General features: G+C 44.2%; 1 protein-coding gene across 6 annotated transcripts in view; it reads right to left on the reverse strand.

Moving 5' to 3' along the window:
• PAX5 (paired box 5) overlaps nucleotides 1-25,723 on the reverse strand; it is a 134,851-nt gene that overhangs the window by 39,180 nt on the left and 69,948 nt on the right. For 5 of the 6 annotated variants that reach the window (XM_050328848.1, XM_050328846.1, XM_050328845.1 and 2 more), the window contains one exon: nucleotides 25,129-25,258. In XM_050328848.1, the coding sequence (XP_050184805.1) occupies nucleotides 25,129-25,258 (130 nt within the window). Of the gene's footprint in view, nucleotides 1-14,608; nucleotides 14,657-25,128; nucleotides 25,259-25,723 lie in introns of all 6 variants that reach the window. The other variant, XM_050328842.1, reaches the window with a different exon arrangement.

Genomic DNA, 25,723 nt, shown 5'->3' on the forward strand with positions numbered 1-25,723 from the left:
AATCGTCTCAGGTACATGGTGTGACAGGGATGGTCCTGTACAGGGTTAAGAGTTGGACTTTATGATCCTTGTGGTTCCCTTCCAATTCTGCATATTTTGTAATTCTATGAGATTTTCCTCCAATACTGTCAAGCTTTAATTGCACAGAAATAATTGATTTAAGAGAAAACACTAATCCACCAGGCAGAAAGAGAGAGTAAGAAGTAGTCTCTGTCCCAAGGTGTTCTGTTCCTTCCCTACCCATGCAGGCAAAACAGCCAAGAGGAACTGAACACCTACATTTTACCAGTGGGTGTAGACATAGACATAGAGAGCAAAGTCCTTCAAGACACACTTACTCCTAAATGTTTTTTTTTTTAAACTTTTTGAAGGTTATTTTAGATGCCTAAACTTGGAGATGGGATGGAGTTTCTCCCTTGCCTCACTGGGCAGTGTCATGCCAGTGAGATCAGATCAGATCAGATCAGATACCAGGTCCAGCCTACAGAGAAGCTCAACTGGAGCAGAGCCTAACAGGATTTTCCAAGACAACCACCAACCTCTTTTCAACAGCCTCTAACAACACTATTAAGCACCAACTACCAAAATATCTTGCTGAGACTTGCCTGGAGTGGCCTCCCCATGGAGAGGCCTGTAGCCCCAGCAGTACTGGTACCTTCAGCGGTACCTGCTGGCCTGAGACTGGCACATCTCCATGACAGAGAGAGCACACAGCAGCTCTGGTGTTATGCAGTCTGGACCCTGCCATGTCCTTCACCCTGCCACCTCATCCAGACTACCTCATCAGGCTCCTTCACATCACTGGTGAGCACCTCCAATGGGCTCAATAGCAAGGCAGCGCTGACCCATCTCTCATTCTCCCCCAGAGGGAAAATGTCTTAGGGGGAACACCAGTGATATGTTACTGTTGGGGGCAGTGGACTAAATACCTCTGCTACAAACACTCCTGCACGTACACAGGCCACCACGTGCTCACTGAAGGGACAAAAAGTGCACATCATTTCCAGCCTTAGGCATGTCCTTGCCAGAATTCATCCCACATTACTCCAAAAAGCATAATATGACAATACTGAGTAATAAGAATATCAAGAGTCCAGGGGACTGGACGATCAAGCCACATGTCAAAGGACTTGGCTCTGTATACAGAAGATAATAAATGTCTGTCCCTCTGTTCACCAGGAGCTGGCAGCACTCACAATGAGAGTAAATTATCATTTAGCAGAGAAAGTGCAAATAAGTAATTTTCTTCCGTAAAAGAAATTTTGCCACTAGCTGCAGAAGACGTTAGCATCAGCCCCTAAGCAGATGTAGCAAGCAGCGCTTGGGCATCAGCAAATGTCCCCATTGCAGGACAAGCTGGCTGGAACAGAGAGCAGCCTGTGACAGCAAAGGACTCTGCTGTCTCCAAACTACAGTAAAAAAAAAAAAAAAACAAAAAGAGGGATCAGTTTAGAAGCATTCCTCAGTTCACCTACCTTTAAAAAAAATAAAAAGGTGGCAAAGAGCATTTCCAAGTGTGTCTTTGTACACTACTCTGTGTAAACGTGAATCCAATTAACTTCAAATTTAACTAGTAATGAAATTATCTCATTTTGCTATCAGCTCAGCTCTCATCTATGGCAGTAATTAACCACTGGGGGTTGTCACTCCCAGACACATGACACAAGGACTTCCCCAAGCTCAGGTGCTTCAAACCCATGCAGAATTCATTACCCTGACAGCATGAAAACCCTTCACTCTCAATACCGCAGGGCACCAATGCATTTTTTTCCCTTTATCTAACAGATTGGCAGTAACAGTATGAAAGAAATGAGCCCACTGGACACATAATTAATTACAGCAAAGGATACATCAGAAAATATAGGGGGTTCAGGTGGTGGGAGGGGGCTTACAAAGCCCCTTTGCTGCTGTCTCAGAGCCATCGTCTGCAATAGTGGGGCTGGTAATTTCGCTCTTGGAGATGCATGACTTTCCCTGCCACTCCACGCTCACAGTAGGTATGGGATTGCCACCAGCTCAGGAGCATGATCAAGAATGAGGCAGTTCTCTGGGTTATTGGGATAGTCTCACCTCTCCAGAGTCAAAGGTTCAATACTAACAGATCAGCAATGTTGGGAAAGTCAGCCGGCGATGATGGTGAATCCGCTGTGTACCCACTGTCATTGCAAGTATCACCACAAGGCATCAGCCTATCTGAAACAGCCATCCAAGGCAGCACACACCCTTCATCTGAAACCACCCAGGGAAGCATGTACCTTACATCACTCCCAGCACAAGGGTGCTCCAGCAGCAGAGACCAGCATTTCCTCAGGCTCCATCCCAGGCTCCCATACCCTCTCCACCCCTGCCAAAAGTACATCCCGCCCTAGACCTGCCCAGCAGCATAGAGTAGAGCCCCCAGCCATGGATCCACACACAGGCTCCTCTTCATGTCTTTTCAGAAAACAGTTTTTAAAAATGCAGGTTTGCATTAAGAAAGCTGGAAATGAAGAGATGCTGCAACACAGCCCACAGGAGCACGCAAGAAGCTGGGCAGGTGCTTCCAGTGCCATCCCACTCAGTCTGCAATTCTACAGCCCTTTGCCCTGCAGTCTCTGCAAGGGAGGAATCCTGACGCTGGCTTCATGCAGGCATGCCACATAATGGCTGCTGCAGGGCATCAGCAGAATGGATAAACTTCTTCCAAAAGGTCACCCAGCTGGATCAACTTGACTTTAGGTTGTGCTTCCTCTGAAATGCCCTCACATGGTCTCTAAGACCCCATATTGTGATGGGAGGAGGATGACACCCATCCTGAGGTCTTGTTCCTGGCCCTGTCACATGGCACAGCTTTAGTCAGGTGCCTGCAAACATCAGTGGCAAAGAAAGGGACCTTCATTGGTGCTGGTCTGCTGTCAGGAATCCTGAGGACCACTGCCCCTAGGAGCCTGCACATGTTGCTCTCTCTATTGGTTGGAGCAGTAGCCTCCCTGCCACACGAGGCACCGGCTACCCTAGACATGAGGTAGCTGTGGAACGTTATAGCCAGGCATGCCATCGCTTAACATCTGAAACACCAAAAATAAGTAATTGGCAAAGACATTTCTGAGGAGACACTTCATCTCTGTGCAACAAGCCCAAATTTCCAGCCTATCTCAGTTAAATCCATTACCAGAACTTTTACTCTGAAAAATCTGGCTTCCACTTATAAAAGCTATTCTCTTGCCCAGTTCCAACTGTTATCCTAAAGAAAAAGTTTTGGTGAAATGTACAATTCTATTATCAAGAAAAGGACCCGATGAGTTCAATCAACTGGCTCCTGAGCCCCTTACCACCTGGGGACAAGTGTGTGTCACCCAGGATGTGCCCAGTTAAGTGGCATGGGGCACGTGCACCAGAGACAATCCAAGACATTGAGGTGCTGCACCAGGTCCAGAGAAGAGCAACCAGGCTGGGGAAGGGAATTAAGCACAAGTCCTATCAGGAGAAGCTGAGGAAGCTGGAGTTGTTTAGTCTGGAGAAGAAGAGGCTCAGGAGTGACCTCATCACTCTCTACAACTACCTGAAAGGAGGCTGTAGCCAGGTGGGAGTCGGTCTCTTCTCCCAGGCAATCAGCAGTAGGGCAAGAGGGCACAGGCTTAAGCTCTGCCAGGGGAGGTTTAGGTTGGACACTAGAAAGAAGTTCTTTACAGAGAGAGTGATCAGGCATTGGAATGGCCTGCCCAGAGAGGTGGTGGATTCACTCTCCCTGAAGGTTTTTAAGATGAGGCTGGATGTGGCACTGAGTGCCATGATCTAGTAATTGCAGTGGTAGTGGATCAAGGGTTGGACTTGATGGTCTCGGAGGTCTCTTCCAACCCAGTTAATTCTATGATTCTATGTCTCAAAAAAACTATCTGGTTTAACACGTACAAATCACTGCTCTACACTGAGCACAACAGCATCTCAATCTTTACTGCCTCAGGTCCAGAGCCACTGGGCATATGACCAAAAGTGGTTCAGACTTTGCATCCCACCAATGCCTGCAGGATGGCATCTCACTGCATTCTACTGGGAAAGATGTCACCAGCGCCGCACCCCAACACACTGAATTGTGGCTATTAATGAATAACTCCCCTCCTGTGGTCATCTTGCTCTATTTGTGGACATCAAACCCAGTGCAGTGTGCTTACTGTGATGAGTTACCTCTTCTGCACCTAATTAGAGGCAGATAAAACAGTGGTAACACACAGATCACCTGTAATGATTTTGCTGACTCGATTATTCTTCTGACAATTAGCTCTGCTGCCAAAGCCTCACAGGAATGTCAAAGTCTACTTCCTACAAAGCAGGTAATGTCACAGGTATGACCATGAAATCAATAATGAGGCACAGCTCTTGCAAAGGGCATCCAGGTCAGATGGAACAGCCCTTAAATTAAACATTGATAAGCAGAACACAATTATCCATCATGTTTAAGTGCCTGCGTGAAATTAGCAGCCAGGGAGTGCGAGCAGTGGGGAAAAGATTAGTGAAGGAGGTATTGAAATGCACAGTGTCCACTGTGACTGTGGCTGCAAGCACTCATGACAGTGGCACTGTAATCTGCCATCAAAGCCATAAAATTCTTATTAAACACACTGTGCTGAAACAGGGGCTGCAGATGTGGGTCTATTTTTTTTGTCATCTGCAAGGCAGCAGCAGATGTCCAAAGCTGTCCTTTGTAGCAGGTGTATCCGCTACTCTTCACATTGACACAATTGCGCTTTCAAAAAGGAGGTAGGGCAAGGAAAAGAGAAAGAAAGAAAGAACAATGCTTACTAGCAAAGCATCAATGAAGTGGAGAAGTACAGACAAATACTCCCATGTTTTCTCTGTGATTTCTAAGTAGGAGTCCTGGAGCTAGAGTGCTCTGCCCTTGCCACCATCTCTTCTGGACAATCTCCTTTGGCTGCTGCTGCGTAAAATTCCCATCCCTTCTTCCATGCAGCCACAGAGCTCTTGCAGACTAGGAACAACTCAACATTCCTGCTTCTCACATACTTTTTAAGGTTGGTAAAATAAGAAAGTTTTGTCTGCAGAGCTGAGTTGAGCTGCGCCATTACCCACCTTGATCTTTAAAATTCCCCTGATTCTCTTTACCCTCCCATAATACATGCAAGGTTATAATTCCCCAAGTTGACCCCTTCATTCAACACACACACTCACATTGTATTGGAGGGTGTATCTGTGTGAGAAGTAGGGAAAGATACCCTAGTCGGACAACATCTCAGTAAGGACTCACCCCTACCCTAAATCTTGTGTGGCCGACAATTAATAATGGCCAGTCTTCGCGAGCAAAGATCCGGGGAAGGTCTTTCCACCTTCCAGCCTGCGCATTGGATTTTTTAGGTGAGACACAGTGTGTGCAGAACTGAGTCCACCCTTTAATCCTAAGGTTCATCTGCCGGGGCCAAGCGAGCTCGGATGGTGGCAGTGAGGTCCTTAGGAAGTAGATGGGTTGCCTTTAAGGGCTAACGAGCTCCATCTGCCCAGGAGTGGCCCTGACCGGGAATCGAACCCGGGCCTCGGTGGTGACAGCGCCGCGCCCTAACCACTAGACCACCAGGGGCTCCTATGTGGCCGACAATTAGCCACACACTAAAATGCATCAGCATAATAGAATCTTTCCCTGGCCCATGATAAGCAACACCTTCTTGCCTCACAAGGTTTCCCTTTGTCCATATCAGCATGGGGCTAGCAGGGCCACCAGTCGTCAGGGTGGAGCCAGGCTTGAGTTGGCTAGGTCTCCAGTGCCCAGCTCCATGTATGGAGGAACATGGGAAAGTGCAGGGACGCATGGGGATGCATGACAGAGTGATAGAGAGCATCTCACCACACTCCAGTTACACACTACCACAGTCCCATCTCTGATGTTTCATCTATCAAAGGGGCACAGAGAGGAATGGAGGGTAGATGGAGGTGAGTATGAGGATGATGTTATGGGAAGATACATGGTGGTCTGATCTGTTAAATCTCTTTTGTGGGGTCCCTTCCCCTCCCACACTTTCTTGGAGAACAGAAGATGAGCAAGAGGTCACAAGCAGCATGGGTCATACAGCTGTGGCTGGAGCAGCACCCTGCAGGAGAGGATCCTCTGGGGAGGCTGGGTCTGCCTGGTATAGCCTGCAAATCCCACACAGGAGCTTGTCCCTGCACTGCTACTGCATGTCTAAACCCTGGGAACACCTCTGTAATGAGGAGCACAGTGCCTCCAAAAGGAGGGGAGAAACAGGCACAACAGAACATCTTCAGGTACACAGTGAGAAGGAGGTAGCGGACGACAGACTTCAGGTTCACCTTTATGCTAGTGTCAGCAAAAATATTTTTTAAAGAAACCTTTACATGAAGAGACAGAAATGCCCCCAAAAAACTCAAAGGGTGGAACTCTGGATTATGCAAGCAGAGGGGTGTTCATCTGGGCATTTTAACTCCAAAAATGAGAATTTATGTGAAAAGCTCTGAAGATGCTAGAATATTTGATTTTCCTTTAAAAAAAATTCTAATCTCATTTTCAAGTTTAGAATTACTTTTCTATGTAAAATTTAGTATACTAAGGACAGATACAAAATGTGTCCCAAATAAAACCAAGAAGTGCATTTTGCTATGGGCCAGTTTTACCTTGTTTAGTACTTTCAATTGTTAAAATTTCCTCAGATCTGGGGGGTTTGGGTGGGTTTTTTGGTTGTTTATTTCTGTTTGTATTTAATAGGAAATAGACCTGAACAAAGTAAAACTATTGAATATTTTCACAGGGCAGGAAAACCCATTCTCCCCTGTTTTAGTTTCAATATGGCTCAGCATACAGTGGCAGCCATAGGATCTGCAGGGCCTTGCCACAGCCAAGAGGGAGACTGGACCCTGTGTGTGCTCAGCCAAAGATGGTGCCCACAAAAAGGCTACGGTGGCACGAGGACCCAACAGCCCAAGCTTGGATAAGGCCCCACTGGCTCCTGGTCCAGGGCTTGGTCCCTTCACCAGTGTGGTAGAGAAGTACCTCTGCAGATGCCCGGTTTTAGGAGGAGGAGAAAGCAGCTTGTCCTGGCCTTGACAGGATGGGATTTGCTGGTGGTCAAAATGAGATCTCAAAGATAAGACTCCACTTACATACCACTGAAATTGACAGTTTTAACTGAAATTCAGACGATTTGGGGTTTGCTCACACCTTTTCTGGAAAGCAGCCTGAAGTTGGCTCCTCTCCCTGTTTGTATTTCCATGACTCACAGTGCAAGGTAGGAAGAGCCAAAATTGAGACAATTAGCATGTGGGAGCTGATGAAGCAGTGTAAGGTAAGCCAAGCCAGCTTCCATAGGCTCTAGGAAGAAAACAGAGCAAGGAATGCAGCCTAGAAGCACGGATACACAAAGGTGTGCATGGGACAAACATAGGCTTGTCCTCCTGCTCTGGTTACACCACTGGTGCCAATTATATAGATCTGATGTGTTTACTCTTTCAAAAGGAGTTCACTGCACATTAAGTGCTTTCCTCAGCAATCTGTGTTGATTTGGAAATGACATCAAGTGTTGCCTTTGAAGGCAAAAACCCCATGTGTCTACTTATCTGAGAGACCAGTTAGCCTTCTCCTGTCAAATCGACATGTTTAAAGGGGAAAGAAAAGAAATCTCACGTAAAAATAATGGGCTTGCCACCATGGCTGGTCTTAGACTAGAAAATGTTATTTTTTGGTCAAATGCCATTCATCATGCAGTGTAATTCACAAGAAGCAATGAAATGAAACTTTAAAATAGAAATAATAAACCCAACTTTAAATAGATCAGCATTAAATAAATGCAGAACAAACCAAAATCAAAAGCCAAAATATAAAATAACAGTTCTAAAACAAAACATCTCTTCTTGCTAAAATGAGGAAAGTGTGTGTCTGGCTGTTTTTCTGCTACTGTGTAACATGTTCTGCATTTCATATCACCTCACATCTCAGGTCTTAACAGCCTTACACACCTCACAACCACTGCCAAATTAAAGATGGGTTTTTTTCATCCCATTATTTCTAAAATGTACTCTAGCCAGCACACTACATTCAATGAATGAAAGAAGTCGGAGAATTAAACCACGCAATGAAACAGCTTTCTGACGAATAAAGCTATGGAAATTTTAGGCTCCATTTACTTCTCAATCTAATTTTGCCCTCCAATGCACATTATGTCTGAAATGGGATCTCATGTGGTTTGATCAGTGCTCTTAACGCATACAGAAGCAACATATTCCCTTTATTGTTGTTTCCTTTCTGCAGCACAGCAATACTTCTAATACGAGCAGCACAGCAGGCTCGGGGAGACTATCTCCACAGTAATCACTGTGCTGCTGGAAAGACACAAGATGACCAAGATGATTAGTACCTTGAAAAGTTTGTGATCTGGGGGATCTCTGTTCCTGCAACTTTCCAGATAGCTGTTCAATATCCCACAAAAATCACAAGGGAGACTGAGTTACCAAGAGATCTTTAAATAAAATATTTTTTCCTTCTGTTTCTTTTTCACTGTTTGAATTTTTGCAAAAGCTCAGAAGCTGTTTTCTATCCTCTCTTTGCAACAGAGGGGACTAGAAAGAAATTACCATCAATTTGTGAAGAATTACAAACTCCTCTCCCTGTAACAGGACTCCAGACACTAAACCTATAGTTAAAAAACAAACAGTAGCAGTTGTAGTGTAAAAACTAGAGCACTGTTAGCAATTTACTGTGGTGCCATGGATGCTCCCAAAAACTAATGAATATGTAGGAGGAGAGATGGCTGGCCTCCAACCCCTCCCTCTTCAAGAAATGGAAATCCAGAATGTTTTCAACCTTACATGTTCAGCCCATTTAACAAATCTCATTTATCAGTTTAGAAAAGGGATAAGCATGGCAAAGCCAGACCTGGGGAGCAGTCCAAGCACACTTCACAGGTCCATAGCCTTGGCTCAGTCTGGGAGCTGCCCTTGGAACAGAGAAGCTGTTCCCAAGGGAGAGCATCCTTCAGTAGGGCTCAGACCTTCAGGATTCACTCGGGAGACTTGACCAAAAGATCCCGCTGTCCACAGACAACTCAGAGGCAGCAGCAAAGGCAACTGCCTTGCCTGCACCAGGCCATGAATCCACCTCTGGGACCTTCCCACAGTAATGCATGAGGAAAAGCACGGAGACATTCCCATCATCACTGTCTGCTACCACAGCCATTCCATGATGGGCATCTGAGGATGCTGCTGACCTGGTACCTTGCACACCGTTGAGTGGGGCTGCCACTAGCTAGGGGTGCTGGTCTGTGACAGGAACTGCCTGAAAAGGCCTTGCAGGTGCAGATGTTGCTCCAGAGCATCTGTACTATGGTATGATATATGATATATGATATGATATGATATGATATGATATGATATGATATGATATGATATGATATGATATGATATGATATGATACGATATATGATTCCAGGCAGGGCAGCCCACCTCCTCCTCCCAGCCTGGCAGCAAGGGGGTATGCTACCCCCAGGTCTGAGGACTACATATGATGGTCTGGGAGGGTCCTAGAATCCAGGCAAGCCTGTGCTGGCAGGCTGCTGAGCCCTGGGTTCCTGGCACAACCTGGTAGGCTGGGATGGCACTGGCAGAGAACAGGCCTCATGCTCCCCACCTGTGTGGGCTGGGGAAAGCAGGCAACCAGGCAAGAGGGGAGGACATAGGTTTTCAGAAACCTTGCAAAGGACAGCAGTGACATCCAGAGGGCCTTTGGAAGCAGTGAGAGCAGGAGGAGAAGCTCAGGTACCATGCAAACCTGCCTCGGTGGGAATCTCTTTAGTCCCAAACTGAAGCAGTGAAACCCCTCAGCAGTGCCCACCCTAATAACCGGCACTGTGCTGGCAGGTTGCATCGCCACCTGGGGCTGTGGCATGTCCAGTTAGGCTTGGGACAGCAGCAGAGTGCTGGGGGCTGTGCGCACTTGGCCACATGCCAGGCAACCCAGGGCTTCACTGTCCCACCTGCTCCCATGCATACAGGCACCTTCCCATGCAGGGGAGCCCTGTCAACACTGACATGGGTGGGCACAACCTGGCAGCCTACTGGTGCATCCAGGGACAGGAAGACGTGAGCATATTGACAGCTGGTTATTCAACTTGCTATACAAGCGTGGAAGGAAAGAAAACCCAACAGCTTCCACCAATCTGTTTTGCAGCAACACTAAACTCATACTGATATCTTCATCTCACAAGAGTCAGTATTTATGATCTGCATCTGGAATTAATCTGAGATGGAGACATTTCCAATCCAAGCATCATTGCTAATGTCATCGGCAGTTTTTTACCCAGAAGAAAAATATCTACACCCTAGATTTTAACATCCTAATTATGGTTCAACAAAGTCCAGATCAACAAGCCATGTAATATTTTTCTGATATATCTGTAATGTTCTTTTTAACCTGGAATAAGTTGAAAAGTTGAAATCAGGCACTATACTGGATTCTGTGATGGAAATAGTGAAGCCATTGAAATATTGGCACACTTGGGTTTCAGTATTTTCCATTAAATATTCTCAGTTGTCAAGTTTGAAAAATTTTATTCTCTTTAGTTGAAGGAACCTGAAACATCTCATTTGAAATCACTTTAAGACAAATTGATTTTTCATCTGCTCTGTGCAGTAGCAGGATCAAGTTTAGATTCCCAAGTCCCACCTCTTTCCAAGCTGCCTGGTGAGTAGACATCATCTCTCATAACATAGTCAGATGTGTACCTCAACTGATGCACCAGGTAGTTCAGAAAATAACACATATATGGATTACTTTATGGGAAGCAACCTCCAGTGAGTTCAGATCAGAGGAAATATGGGGAACTGGATTTTGCTCCAAGCCACAGTAGGAGTTTCCCTTTCTGCCACATTAATGCAGGACTGAAGCAGCCTGTGAGTACCAGTACCACAAATGGGGGGATGCTGCAGTGGTGCCCAAGACCATGGGGCATTCCACCCATCCTGAGAACCAGGGGATTTGCAGCCAGCCTGAATCTGGGTGAGACACTCAGGGTTTGCCCTGTCCTTGGCCATCACCCTCCACCTGGGAGTTCACAGCTCACATTTCTCGTTGTCTGCTCCCCAGCTGAGGATGTCAAGCAGGGACAAAAGCAGGGTAGAAGAGTGGCCAGAGGAGGTTCCCGGTGCCCATCATGGCATCAGGATTTATCACTGTATTAAATGGCATGACAGTTGGTCACAATAAATCTGCTCCCCTTCTTCCCAAATCAGAGACAATAAAAGCTTTGGCATTGAAAGTCATTCATCATCATAAAGACTTCAAACGTTCCAGCCATCAATTTCACTCACATTCTTAATACACTGGAGAGGAGTGCTGGAGTTTTAGGGGGAAAAAAGAGGGGGAGAGAAGAAAGGGAAAAATAATTAAAAGAAAACATGAAGAAAGATTGGACAGGAATAATTAGAAAGGTCAGAGAAAGGAGTCCCTTCAGGACAGCACTTCTGATGATGGGGGCAGAACTGCTCTGTTCTCCACAGGGCATATGTGACGCTGAGCAAAGCTGCCAAGTGTCCCTACCACCCCAGTGGGTCCACTGCTGGTCCCTGCTACATACAACCCCTTTGTGCCATGTAGTGGGCCAGAGGAATGTTGGTGAGCATACGAGCTGGCTCTGGTGGAGCACCATCCTCATAGCAATGTGGGGACTGCAGGTCCACTCTTCCTCAGCAGGAGGGACACGCCCCCATCAGAGGGACACGCACCCATCTGAGGGACCTCAGAGCAGCTGCCACAGAAAGGGAGTGCTTTGCCTAGGGTCTGCAGGCATTGCCTTGCAGAGGAAAGCACAAAGGTAACCCTGCAGTCTATAAACCCTCAGATGAGGGTGACACACAGAAGCAGTGGTTTTGCATTACTTGAAGGGACCAAGCATAAGAACAGGAACCACTGTCTACCACACACTGATCAAGGCAGAGAGGTAGTATCGCACCCAAGGAGCATCACAGAGCTGTTTTATCTATGTCATAGTTGGGCCCACTGATACTGTCCTCAGATCTTAAGAGCTTCTTTCATTAAAGCCTGAGCTGATACCAAGACTTGAACGTAGTGAACACCCCAGCAGAACATGGACAAAATTTCTCTCCTGAGTAGGCAGCCTGTGGCACTGCATGCTCAAGCCTGTTAAGCAGCAGTGAAACCTTACACAATAAACAAGGGTGCACCTAGCCATGAGGTGGTGATCCCACCTCTACATGTCCCCAAAAAGATCCAATGTGCCTCCTGCAGCATTGTGCATCCCCACAGTGGGAGATAACAGCAGCTACCTGCACCTCTCATGATCAACTATTTGAATTCAGAGTTAACACTGGTCACTCTAGGGTGGACGAAGCCATGGGAATGGTCTGGAACAAAATGTGGGAATGCAGGGGGCACCTCCTGGTGATCTCAGCAGCAGCAGGCAAAGGCACAAATACCAAAGGCACAGTCCTGCACTTCTTCACCCTGCACATGTGCAGCATATGTGATGCATGCCCCATATGTTCCTGTCACACTGGTTATTGCCCGTGTTCGTTCATTCCTGTGATGACCAACCCCAGTGCAGTTCCACAGCGAAAGATGGGCAATGCTCTCCAGACAACTCTGGGGCCATGTACAACTCTGTCACCTGGACTAGGCTGGGCAAAGCCCTGGCTCAGCAAGATCAGTTCAAGTTTTGCCCTGATCGAGTGCCTATCCCACTAGCTTGTCTGTCTCTGCACCAGATATGCACACATTTAGGACTGCCTGTACTGGCTAGCACAGGCAGGTAAGGCAGCATTGGACACAGGTCCACTGTGAACAGCTACCAGACCTGTTCAGGGTTACATCAGTGCCTGGGAACAGATTTGTCCGTATTCCATAATTATTAACAAAGACAGAAAGTGCAAAACCAAGGCCTCTGTTTAGCACCAAAAGTCTGATTTGCTAACAAAGCAAGTCTCATCCACATCTCCCAGGATCTCATCTTTTGGACTTTGCAACTAGCACAACTGCAGCAGCATCTGCTGCCTTCACACCACACTCTTCCAAGCCCTAGTTCCTCCTGCAATCCTTAATTACCAACAGTCCAGGACCATCCTTCCCACAGAGAATCCTCACATGTGGGGAGGCTGCCAGGTCTGAACCTACAACTGCCAGAGATGAAGTTTGCTGGGGAGGGGATAACCCCTATATGACCCCTCTCTAGAGGAATACTGCTGATACACAAGCCTTTTTTCAGGAGCTAGTGCTCAAAAAAACAGGTACAGTGTCATCATAGGGCTGCCGAGCTCAAGGAATTCAGATTGTTGCAAAGAATGTAGGATGAAAAGAAAAGCTCCAGAGGGACCCTGACACTCCCTTCAGTCTTTTAACTGAATTCAGTTTTCAGCCACCTCTTTGTGAAAATCCCAAGCTAGGTGTCAAGTCTGTGGCAGCACAGGCATTTCCTGTCCATGCTGATTCTCAAGGGATTTCCACAAACAATATTCTTCATGCTGGTAGATGTGCCAGTTCCATTAAGCAGCTCAAAAACAGGCAGCTCATATTTTGAGTGCCAGTGATGTTTTTCTTTTTTGCTTTTTCCCTTTTTTTAAATTACAGTTTAACATTATTATGAGAGATTATACCAAAACCCGAAGTTCACACATTTTTGGCCTGATATAATACAAAGTCAAGAAGAAACAATGGTCCATTACCAAAAAAAAAAAAAGCCCCAACTAGGTTTATAAAATCCCTATTCAAAACTAACACAGTCTTTTCCAAGGACAGCATTACAGGAAGAGTTCTTTCTAAAAATATAATAGAGATAATAAGCAAGAGCTTTCCTCACAAAATATGCTGCATCATCATTAAAACATTAAAGGATTTTGAACACTTTACACTTTGAAACTTTTCTGTCTTGAATCCTTTAAAGTTTCTCTTAGATTTCTCCCAGATTGCTCCTAGATTAAAAAAAAAAGGCATGCTGCAATTTCTAGGGGCATAGTAGGACGGTGTGAGCAGATGGCAGACAGCAAGAGTACCTGTGGCATGCTCTCCATTGCCAAGGGGTGCCCTGGAATGATCTTTGTTTTACCATTCCCTCTACTCACTTTCCAGCAATGTTAAGGCCACCATGCCCCCAAATGCCATATTAACATGTTTTTTAAATCCCTTCAGGAAAGAGGGCTCACCACTGCCCTAGGCAGCCTGTGCCAGGGCTGGACAGCCCTTTTGGTGAAGATATTTTCCCAATATCCAACCTAAACCTTCCTTGACACACCTTGAGACCATTTTCTCTTATCGTGTCACTTGTTCTCTGGGAGCAGAGCACAACTCCCACCTGGCTCCAATCCTCCTGTAAGAGAGTTTTAGAGAGTGAGAGGATCCCATCTGAGCCTCCTTTGCTCCCACCTAGCCCCCTGAGTTCCCTCAGTCACTCCACATCAAAATTGTTCTCCAGACCTTTCCCCATCTCTATTGCTTGTCACTGGACACATTTCAGCACCTCAATATCTTTTAGAAGTGTTTTCCACCACTGTCATCAAAACAATTACCTTGTCCTAGAAACAATTTCTGTAGCCTGACTCAAACTGCCATTAGACTTTATTCTTGTTTTGTGCAGATGCACAGATGCCAACACATCTCCCTACTCACCTGGAAATATCACTTTGGTGGCTTGCACAGACACTCTCAGGTGTTTTGTTATTGTTCTGGGCCAAGAAAAAGCAATTTAGGAAGCATCTATGCTAATTGGAGCATTTTCCTTCCTTTTTTTTTTTTTTTTTCTTCCATTATTTCCAATTTGGAGATCTACAGCATGACCCAAACACCAGCACAAGACTGTTCATCTATGCAGCAGGGCATGTTCCACCCATGGATGCACAGTTGGTTTGCTGCCCTTTTTTTTTAGGGCATTACAGAACACAAGAAAAGGCTGCTCAGCTTGTTTGCAGAACAAGCTCCAGTCCCACTGCAATCAGGGCAGCGCAGGGGCACCAGAAACCTCTTGTCTTAATCCTCCTGCCATCACTGCTTGATTTAAAATTGTATTTATTATCCATACCACAGTGGTATTGGGGGCAGGGGGAAAAAGATTTAATTAATTAGAGATTGCAAAATCCTTAAGTAAAAGATGCTATGTAAATGCAAATTGTTATTATACATGCTTTGCACCAAAACATGTTTACCACAGTTAAATTCGACATTTAAATCCACAGCCAAACTCCCAACAGAGTCAGGCTGTACATCATCAAAAGAGGCAGTTAATAGCCTGGGTCTTAGTGGGGTACAAGTGCACTCGTTTGCTTTCTCAAATGCGTTTGTTCTTTCTTAATGTCAAGATAAGAATTCATAAAAATGGAAAAACTCAACAGTGTTGCACTTAGATTCTGTACTATTATTAAAACTGGCATTTTTGTTTTTCAGATTGGCTGCCTTTTCACAGAAGTTTATGTGGCCTTTTTTCAAGACTTTACATGACAGGCCCTATTGGGAGTGACAAATAGATTATTGGAAAATGCATCTGCACTCTTATCTATTAAATGTAGAAACTAAGCTGTAAATCTTAGAATTATGCTTCACTGGAAACCAGCTGTCTACCAATACTGATTTGCACTTCAAATCAGTCCCACAGAAATTAAAGTCAGTGATAATATTTAAACACAGATCAACATTTCTATGTAGGGACAGATTATATGACCAAAACATAGTGGCCTCAGAAGAAGACTTTTTATTATTGCTATTACAACTAGACAACAACAACACAAACAAACAAACAAAGCAAAACAAACATCGAAGTGTTTTTCCAGAAGAAAAAGCATTTCAACAAAACCAAACCTTTTCTTTACTTTCTTCAAAATCATGTTGATTTGGAGTAGGGGAGTGAGCAGAGAAAAAAAAAGGAAGAAGGAATTGTGAAAATTTTACATAAGTCTTATTTCAAAGAGTTGGAAAGCGAAGTATAAATTGAAACAATTTTTTATTATTAGAAATGCAAATATTTTTTTTGTTTGAAATCAAAATAACTGAAATCCTTTCATTCAGCAGTGAAAACACTGCTGGAAAACTGTTGCTGACCATTAGCTGGATAACAGTTCCCTTCAGGACTTTTTTGTGATCCTTCTTTCTCTCTGTGGGCCAGGTCTATTCCACCCACACAGGTCCCACTGAAGCTAAGCACTCCTCATTCTCTAGATAGCCATTGGAAAGACCCAGACACCCATTGACAAGGATCACTAACCTTATATCCAGGAATTAATGAGAAAAGACACCTTCTGCAGGTGTTTTTCCTTTCCACCTGGAGATCTTGCTACAGGGATGACCACTTACTGACCTCCTAAATAGCGAGACATCAGCAAAGAGAGTTCACTCTGTGTCAGTCTTAAAACACAAAGCAGCAAATTTAAGGGACAAACAGTGATTCCTAGTGAAACCAGGTTAACCATTGTGCTCAGCAAGACTTAATTTCGACCTGAATTCAAGACAATAAACAAATTACAACTACTGAATTAACTAAATAGGAGATTGTTAGCTTGATTCTTTTTGACTACAGCAATACACAAAGTAAAACAAATGTCCTCTTCTCCCTCCAGGAACCACCAATAGTAGATTTCACAATGCTTTTCCCAGCATTATTAAGGCTGGGAATTTTCTTCTCATTAATGAAATACCAACTCTGTACCACATTTCTGCAACTTTAAAATAATAGTTGTCTTCACTGTAAGCATCAGGTGTGCATGAAGGAGAGAAAAGTTCTATTTTTTCATGTATTCCTCAAAGTCATGTATTGGGAGCTTTTTTTTTGCCTCTAAATGTCACGTTATTGTTTCAATTGAACACAAAAAATACTTAGTTGTTTCAGAGGATCATCAAAAATGGTCCATAAAAAGCAGACCAAATAAGGGTTAGGCAGGAGGAAAAGCATCCCTTCCTTGGCTCCTTTCAGCATCAGTTCCAGACAGCAGAACAGTACTAGAGAAAGACGAGCATCATTTATCAGTTAAACTTCAGTCTTCAGCATGGCAAAATTAAAAATTAAAGAGAAGGTGAAACTTGGAAAGACGTTGTGAGCCTGTTCTAATGTGGGATGAGCACTCAGATTCCAGCCAATATACAGCACAGAAGAACAGCCTTTCCTTCAGGAGCCACCCAGACCTTCACCAGAGGGTTCAACCTCTGACCACTTCCCATCTCAATGACACTGGTTAAATATTCCACCTGGATGTACACACCTCATGGCATACCATTAAGACTGAACTCTTAATTTTTCTTGTGTACCCTAACTTCCAAAGGCATAAAAATAAATAGTCCAGATTCCAAGGTGTTTAGACAACACCGGTGTCTCCTTTTCTCCTCACACTCTCCCAGCCACTCCCAGAGGGACACAATCCTTCATTGAATTCAGTCAGGTCAAGAATCCCAGGGAAAGTGTTTGAAGGCTGATATTTTTGCCTGGTGAGTAGAAAGCAACAGGATGAGAGGAAATGGCTTCAAGTTGCACCAGGGGAGGTTTAGGTTGGATATTAGAGAAAAATTCTTCTCTGAAAGGGTTGTCATGCACTGGAATGGGCTGCCCAGAGCAGTGGTAGAGTCACTGTCCGTGGACAGATTTAAATGACATGTAGGCATTTGGAGACATGGTTAATAATAGACTTTGTAGTGCTGGACTAATGGTTGGACTTGATGATCTTAGAGATCTTTACCAACATAAATGATTTTATGATTGAAAAATGAAAAAGATAAACCCCCCCCACATAAACAAACTCAACCCCAAACAAAATGAAACATGGGAAAGCAAAACATCCACCTCTTCTTCTATGTTTTGTGCTATCTAAATAATATTCCTTTGAACTTACAAAGAGAGCAAAATAAATGAATGAGAAAGCTTCCTCACCCACCTGCTCCATTTTCAGGAACCTGGCACAGCCCAGTACAGGCAGACCCTCAGAAGGCACCAGTAGTCCTAGTAACATGGGCCACAGGCCATTCTAGAGCCACCCTGGGCATTATCCCACCAAAAAAACAATGACACACAGCTCCTACCTAGCAGTATGGAAGAACTGTGTGAGCCACAGGAACACGGGACAGCTGAGTTTAGAAAACAGCTCTGGAGTTCATCTAGTCCAGCTAACTTGGAAAAAAAGTTTTAAAAAGTAGATGCAAAAAAGTAGATGTCTAGTCCTAATTCAATATCTAATCTCTAACCTGTGGAGAGATGAAGGCTTCCCCAGACCCCTTCACCCAAATGCTAGGTTTTCTAGGGTTGTTCAGATGAATTCTCCATCCACAGGCTGAGAAAGATCTGTTACCACTCTTCTGGAAGTGATCTGCATCTTACTGCCACTCGATTTCTTGTTGAAAAAACAAGAAGTCCTTTTGGCGTGCCTTGAGCTAAATCCTTAAATCTATTAGTGTTTAATCCTGACAAGAGATCAGACTGGAATTTTAGAGAAGCAACTTCTTTCCTCCTGTTGAAGGCATCAGAATCCACAGTGGCTACGAATACTAATGTCCTCAGGGACAATCTGATTTTGGCATGGTTTCCAGTCTAACTGCAGTACCACTGTGCCTAGCTTCCGAAATGACCAATACTATCTGCCATTCAACAAAACCTAGTAAAACACTGGCTCATAAATTGCAGTCACAGCACAGTGGGATGAACAAAGAGGAAAGAAGAGTCAGAAAGCAGATGAGACTAAGAACCCCTAAGGAAAAACACACCAAGAGGCTGGGTGAGGACTATATGTCACAGCAGAGTAGTAAGAAGAAACACCTCATCCTTTGACCTGCATTTATCCCATTTTAGCATCTTTGTTCCCTAACTACAAAAGTTGAACATAATTCTCAGGATTATGGGTTGTTATTCCTTACTCTCCCTGCATGGCTGTGTAAGCTGTGAGGAAGACCAGATGAGCAAAGGCTGGATGTGCCCGCATGAAAGAAGACCAGCCTCCTCTACTCCAACATCTGGCAGAGGAACCAAACCAAAGCCCACTGACAACACTTCATCCTGTGATGCTTCTTTAAATAGAGTGATATAGAGTTCACACTGGACCCTACTCCAGGGAATCATGCTTCTCTGCCCCTCGGTGAGGCTGGCTGACAGCCACTCCTGGCTCTGCCAATGCAAACCGGCTCCATTGCCAGATGCAGCCAGGGTTGCTGCGTGTTGATCAATCCACCCTTGGCACCATATTGGAGAGCTACATAAAGGTGTCAACATAACATGGCTTTACCCTCTCAGAGTGATACCAACCAAGCTGAAATCAGCAAGTCGGAGCAAGAAAAATGCGTGTGCAGATAATTAGTAACAATCACAGGCTGTGTGGAAACTGCTGACGACAGCAGTAATGAGTTGGGCACACGTCATTGGCTTGTAAACGGAGAGGACACTTACAGACCATGGCAGCCCACACTGATGGAAGGGGTTTTTTTAAACTTAATATTTAATGTGGCATAAAATTGACGCAGAGAAAGCACGTGGTTCTTTAATCAGATATTTGGCTGGTGGTCCATATTACAACAGAGTTGGTGGCTGAAGCAATACTGAGAGCTGACACTAAATTTTTCCTTAGAAGCAAGTATTAGCATGAATGCCAATGTTTCAGCAATCCTTTGGTTTTCAAGAACCATTCCAAATGGCTGGATATGCCAGCTGGCTAAGAGAGAGAAATTTTACATTTTCTACCCACAACTGCACAGAAGATCCTTGCCATCTCAAACCTTTGTTCCCCACACCACTGTCTGGCAACAGAAACAATGAAAGACTGTAATCATAGTTCACTCAAGACCTCTGTTCTGAGACTTATTTCCATTACATTCTTTTACAGTCTTACAGATTTAAGACTGACAAGATGAAGTAGACCTAGTTCACTTTGCATATGGCAGCTCAGACTACTCCAGAGTTTCTCATAAAAACTGATTAAGCTTGAACAGCAGATACAGTTATCAAAAGGACGTAAGTGTTCTTGGCTCAGACTCCTGTTTTTCATATTTCAAGTTACTTACCCACTTTGCAATCTTACAAATAGCCCTATTATTTGTTGAGGTATCATGCAATCATGTTCACAGCTTTGCTTAACACACACTAGAAGAGTTCCTGGTACAAGTGACATAGCTGCTCTGGATACCACAATTCATTCACCAGCGTTTTAAGCAGCTCTTGGTCTTATGACAGCAAAGTTTTCATAAAAGTGTTTACAACCTGGAATGTCAACTGAGAAGTGAGGTCAACCTCAAGGCATTAGCAACACCAGACACAGACTTTGGTCACTATGGACTTTTATCCAGCTAACCCTCACTTTTATACCTGAAAACACACTACCTACCATGGCTAAAACATGTTACCCCCCATGCTTTTAGTCTCTTCTGAGTTTGATCAGATACATTACAGCCTTTCTGGAACAAGGAAGAGTGGAAACACTCAAAAAAGGGTGAAGAAATCAAAAGCAAAGCAACTTCCTGATTTACAAGAGAATACCACTGGTCAGGTTGGCCCCTCCTCCTCCAATGACAAGCAATTCACAAGGGAAATGCCATCACAGATTTGCAAGAATTGGATTTTGGATGGCCAAACTGAGGGAAACCCAGAACGAGGAGCTGGCTTTGGCAAGAATTCTCTCATGAATCAGGGCCTGACAACTGAAATAGGGCTGATACAAAGATAACCTTCCTCCAGGGGTTGCTGTCTTATCAATTACCCACCACTGAATTTTACCACAGCTTTAGTCAGACAACAGACAACTAAAAAAGCTCTGAGAAGGCAGAGTAGGTGGTGTGTTTGCAGACATTTATTGGACCTTGCACTCATAACCACCGTTGTGCACCATTTCCCAGCTCCTGATTTTCAGAGATATACCATAGATGAAAGTCCTGTGGCAATAGCAGCTTGTGGTTACAAGGGAAACAGGGTCAAGAGAAGTGTATCCTTTTCCAAATCCCTTGTGCTATTCAGCAAACAGACTGGGAAAAGAGCTGTGACTGAAGAAATGAGTTAACTCTGGGGAGAAAATAGAGAAGTCTGTCCAGAACTACAGTGAGAAATGCATCATCAAGAGTGCTGTAATGGACATGCCTTGCACATTACAAAGCATGGCTTGATGCTTAAGCCTTCCTGCTCCTGACAGTCTGCACATCCCTTCAGACTCAGGGCAAGGAGCATGACTTGGGTGTATGGTACATAATACCCAGTGCTATATGACCCAGATCGTTATGCAGATCACTTCTAGAGCACATCCAGCACAAAACAGTTCCTATGGCTGTTTAAAAAGGAGGGAGGTAGCAGCTAGACAACCTCCTCCAAAAATATATCAAGAGGTATACGTTTTAAAAGGATTTTGGTATGCTCACGTAGATCTAAGTTTTATGAATGCAGGTGATAGAAGACTCTACAGCACTATCAAACTAAAGATATAAATACCCACTGTCTTGAAAAACATGTTCTGTTGTAGCTCTCACTCTGTCATATTTAAGATTGATGACAGCTTTCTTCTAGAGTTGCTGGTCATAAAGTCTGCTCCATGTTTTTGAGGAGAACTAGCAAATTTAACATTTGGAACTCTTGCTCAAGTGTAGGTAACGTCACAGGGACCAACCTCTATAAAATCCATATTGAGCTCTGCAGTGTCACCTCTGTAGTTGGTTTTGCTCTAATAAATGTGATCAGTTAGCTCACCACATTCTAAGGAAGTGGCAACATAAGACATGCAAGAAGTGCTTAAACAAGTGTAGAAGAAGAAGTGCTGCTGATGTATCTGCCAAAACAACAGCTTGTGGCTGAACTTCATTTTGGCTATTTGCAGATCCTGGATGGGCAGTTCCTTAGAAGACAACAAAATTGAGGGAGCATTCAGCTTCTCCTTCATCGTCTTTGGGCCATGATAATGCAGCTCAGTAATCTCCTGCTACTTGCCTCCTCCCAAGGGCACAGCTCCCATCAGCTCCCAGTGCGCACTGTGGATGCTCACAGGTGGAAGATGCTCACAGTATCTGCTCATGATGCTGCCAGGCTGCACAAATGTCCAATGGGGCACAAGGTTTGTTTTGGAACAAATACTCAGGAGAGGAACTAAAGGCAGCAGAATGCCAGTGATGGATTGAAACAGCCTGTGTCTTCTGCAATGAGCAGCACTTCAAGCTTCAAAGAAAAATGCAGGGAATCATAGAATCATTTAAGCTGGAGTTCTGCAGACAAGTGCAGAACAAATTGCCTGAGGAGAAATTACTTTTTAACTTTCATAGGCTGTATGAGTGACTTATGATGACCAGAATGGCAATTCATGTTTCTTCTTGTATATTCCTTTCAGTTTCTATTCTGTGCTTCTATAGATAGCATAGAATCATAGAATCATAGAGTGTATTGCATTGGAAAAGTTCTCTAGTTCCACCCTCCTGCCAAGGGCAGGGACACCTTCAACTAGACCAGGTTACTCTAAGCCATGTCCAATCTGGCCTTGAATACTTCCAGGGATGGGGCATCTACAACCTCTCTGGGCAACTTGGACCAGTGCCTCATCACCCTCACAGTAAAGAATTTTTCCCAATATTTAATCTAAACTTACTCTCAGTTTAAATTCATTGTTCTTTGTCCTGTCCCTCCATGCCCTTGCAAAGAATCTCTCTCTATCTGTCTCGTAGGCTCCCTTTAGTTACTGGAAGACTGCAGTTAGGTCATACAGAAGCTTCTCTTCTCCTGGCTGAACAATCCTAATTCTCTTAACCTTTCCTTACAGCAGAGGTGCTCCATCCTTTTAATCAACCTGATGGCCTCCTCTGGACTCACTCCAACATGTCCATGTCCTTCCCATGCTGGGGGCCCCAGAACTGGAGGCAGCACTGCAGGTGGAGTTTCACCTGAGTAAGAGTCATTCTGACCCTCTGAGGGGCAGAGGGTCAGAATCCCCCCCCTCACCTGCTGCCCACACTGTGGGATCAGCCCCAGGGCATGGGGGGTTTCTGTGCTGCCAGCACACATGGCCAGGGCATGTCCAGCCTCTCTCCCAGCAGTACCCCAATTCCTCCTCCCCAGGGCTGCTCTCAATCTACTCATCCCCAGCCTGGATTGATTCTGGGGGTTGCCCCGACCCAGGTGCAGTGCCAGCACTTGGCCTTGTTAAACTGCATGAGATTCCCAGGGGCCACTTCTTGAGCTTGTTCAGGTCCCTCTGGATGACCCTGTCCTTCAAGTATGTCACCTGCACCCTCAGCTTAGTGTCATCTGGTGAAGGTGCCTTTGATCCCTTTGTTGATGTCATTAATGAAGATATTAAATAACAGATATTGATAATGATTGATAACAAAGATATTAAATAAAACTGGTCCCAATACAGACCTGTGAAAGACATAAATATCCCTGTATCAATACTCTATCTCCTTATCTCATATAAGCCACACATATCCAGGAGTCCCTCATTCTGTCCATCCATCCCTAGGTCACACTGACAACTGAAAGGTCCCCAGACAGCTTTCTTACCCATGAGTCCACGACTGAAACCACCCAGCCACTACCAGACAGGTATTAAAACAAGTTTCCCTATTGCCACTTCAAGATATGTTTGAATTGTTTTTATACTTCTTGTGATAGTTCAGACCCGGCTCCCTACCAAATGCCCAAGCTCACAGTAACAACCCCCTCCCCCTCCCTTATTGTCTTAGGGCAAAGGGAAAAAACTATAAAAATTGAAGAACCCAAAACCAATTGAATTATATCAAAATATATATTTTTACATGTATCACAGTTATATAGAATAAAAATATTATGTACACAGCAAAGGGACCCCAAACACTCCCCGAAGGGAAAGGGGGAAAAGAGACAAAAAGAAAACTAAAACAGATATGCACAATAGAAACACGGGAACAGCTCAATAAAGAACTAAAAAAGGAAATCTTACTACTCTCCTTGAGATAGTAGAATTGCACCAAATGACCACCGTCACTCTCTGCCTCCCAAGGCCTACAGGACCTCACTAGGCCTCACTCCTCCACATGGGCAGAACCGACAGCAGAGAACCTGCACCTTCAGATCCACCGGAAGAGAGGAGGGAAGAGGCTTCTCTCCCTTCTTACTTATACCCTGGCTTACGTAAAAATCATATGGAATACTGGGAACATGTTCCCTTCCTTGGTTACGAGCTGGTTGCCAGGAAGGCCTAGACTAAAACGATCACACTTCTTCTAATTCTTTAATTTCTTTTGAATCCTCCTAAACTTTTGCTGAGAAAAGCCAAAGACTGATGTTGTATTGTGTTAAAACAATTTTCTCACAGTTGTTTTCAAAACTGCTCCTCTCCTATATGAGACTGTAGGACTTTAAAGGTACAGAAATACTACATGAAAAACAGTATCATCTTCCCTTGAAGCATTAAAATAAAGAATTGTGACCAATCTTTGGCAAAACAGAAAAGAATCCAATAAAATTTACACAGGTTAGACGCAGCAGTAACAGAGAGGTAACATTTATATTAAACACAGAGCCTTGCATTTTCAAATTCCTCATTTTTTCTGATTTGCACAATTCATTTGGGACACAATTTAATAATTTTCTTACCATTTGGCCAATCTCCTTCCAAGCGTTGTGGACAGTCCCAAATAACTAGGTAACCAAAGCATTTATCAATCTTTATCTGTTCCTTAACTCTTGCTGTGTGTCTGCTGAATAAAAGCAGATGATGCGGCATTCCCTGGATAAAACAGCCTTTGCTTTTCATTTAAATGCTTAGCCTTATTGCATGGTTACAACTTTAGAAATGGTACAAAACATGAGCATTTGTAGGAATCAAAAGCAGCCAAAATTCACATTTGTTTGAACTGTCACAAAAACCTTGTCCACTCAAACACACTAGGCGCATTTATGAAAAATGAGCACCAAAGCCCAAAGGCAGAGGCAAGCATTCTGCTTTTTGGTGACACAGTGGTACTCAGGATGCAGGTTTGGAGTAGAGGGGCACTGCCTTGGAGTGAAGGGATGGATATTTCATTTGTTGGCTACAAGCAAACACAAATGATTTACACAAGACTTTCAACTAACTTTCAACAGAGCTGCTCTGAAACCCCATTTTAAATGAGACTTTTGAGCAAATGACTCCACATCTAACACAATTCTTCCATAAAGGGCCTCTCCCTACAATGTGCAGTAATAGACAATTCATGTCACTTAGCAGTGTTGGAAGATTGCTTACCTGTGACTATAGGATAGGACTGAGGCCCAGGAACACTCGCTCCCAAATCTGCAGAAGTAGGGCTGGTTATATTTGCCTTCATGTCATCCAATCCACTAGCTAGTGAGGCCATGGCTGAGTATTCAGTTGTCTGGAAGAAGAAGCAAAAGGCATTTTAGTGATAATAAATTTACTATTCAAGAGCTTTTGCCCGTGCAACAGAAAGTAGGGGCAATGTAGAACTCAAAAATCCTTTGTTCTGCCAGTTTTAAAGGCAATGCCCAGTTACACAGGGCTTTTCAGCACTCAGTCTACTCACTAAGTGGGTCGGCGCTTATCAGTACTGTTCTTAGAGAACACCACAATGGGCTTTCTTTATAAAACCAAAGCCAAATTCATCAATATGTAACAAGGTGGTCTTGAAAGTGGAAATTCTGTAGAATAACTTGCCAAGTGCAAGTTACTTGCTTGTTAGAGAAAAATTGGACTGTTAACTGAACTCTCCATATTTCATTGGTGGTACTTGAAGGGACATGCACTAACAAGAAGGGAGGAATGGGGTATTCCATTTCCCCCCTTTTCTTGGGAATGTCACATTTCTTCGTCTCACAAGAAA

This window comes from Myiozetetes cayanensis, unplaced genomic scaffold, assembly GCF_022539395.1.
Source record: "Myiozetetes cayanensis isolate MyiCay16 unplaced genomic scaffold, myiCay2020 scf4, whole genome shotgun sequence".
Classification (NCBI taxonomy): domain Eukaryota; kingdom Metazoa; phylum Chordata; class Aves; order Passeriformes; family Tyrannidae; genus Myiozetetes; species Myiozetetes cayanensis.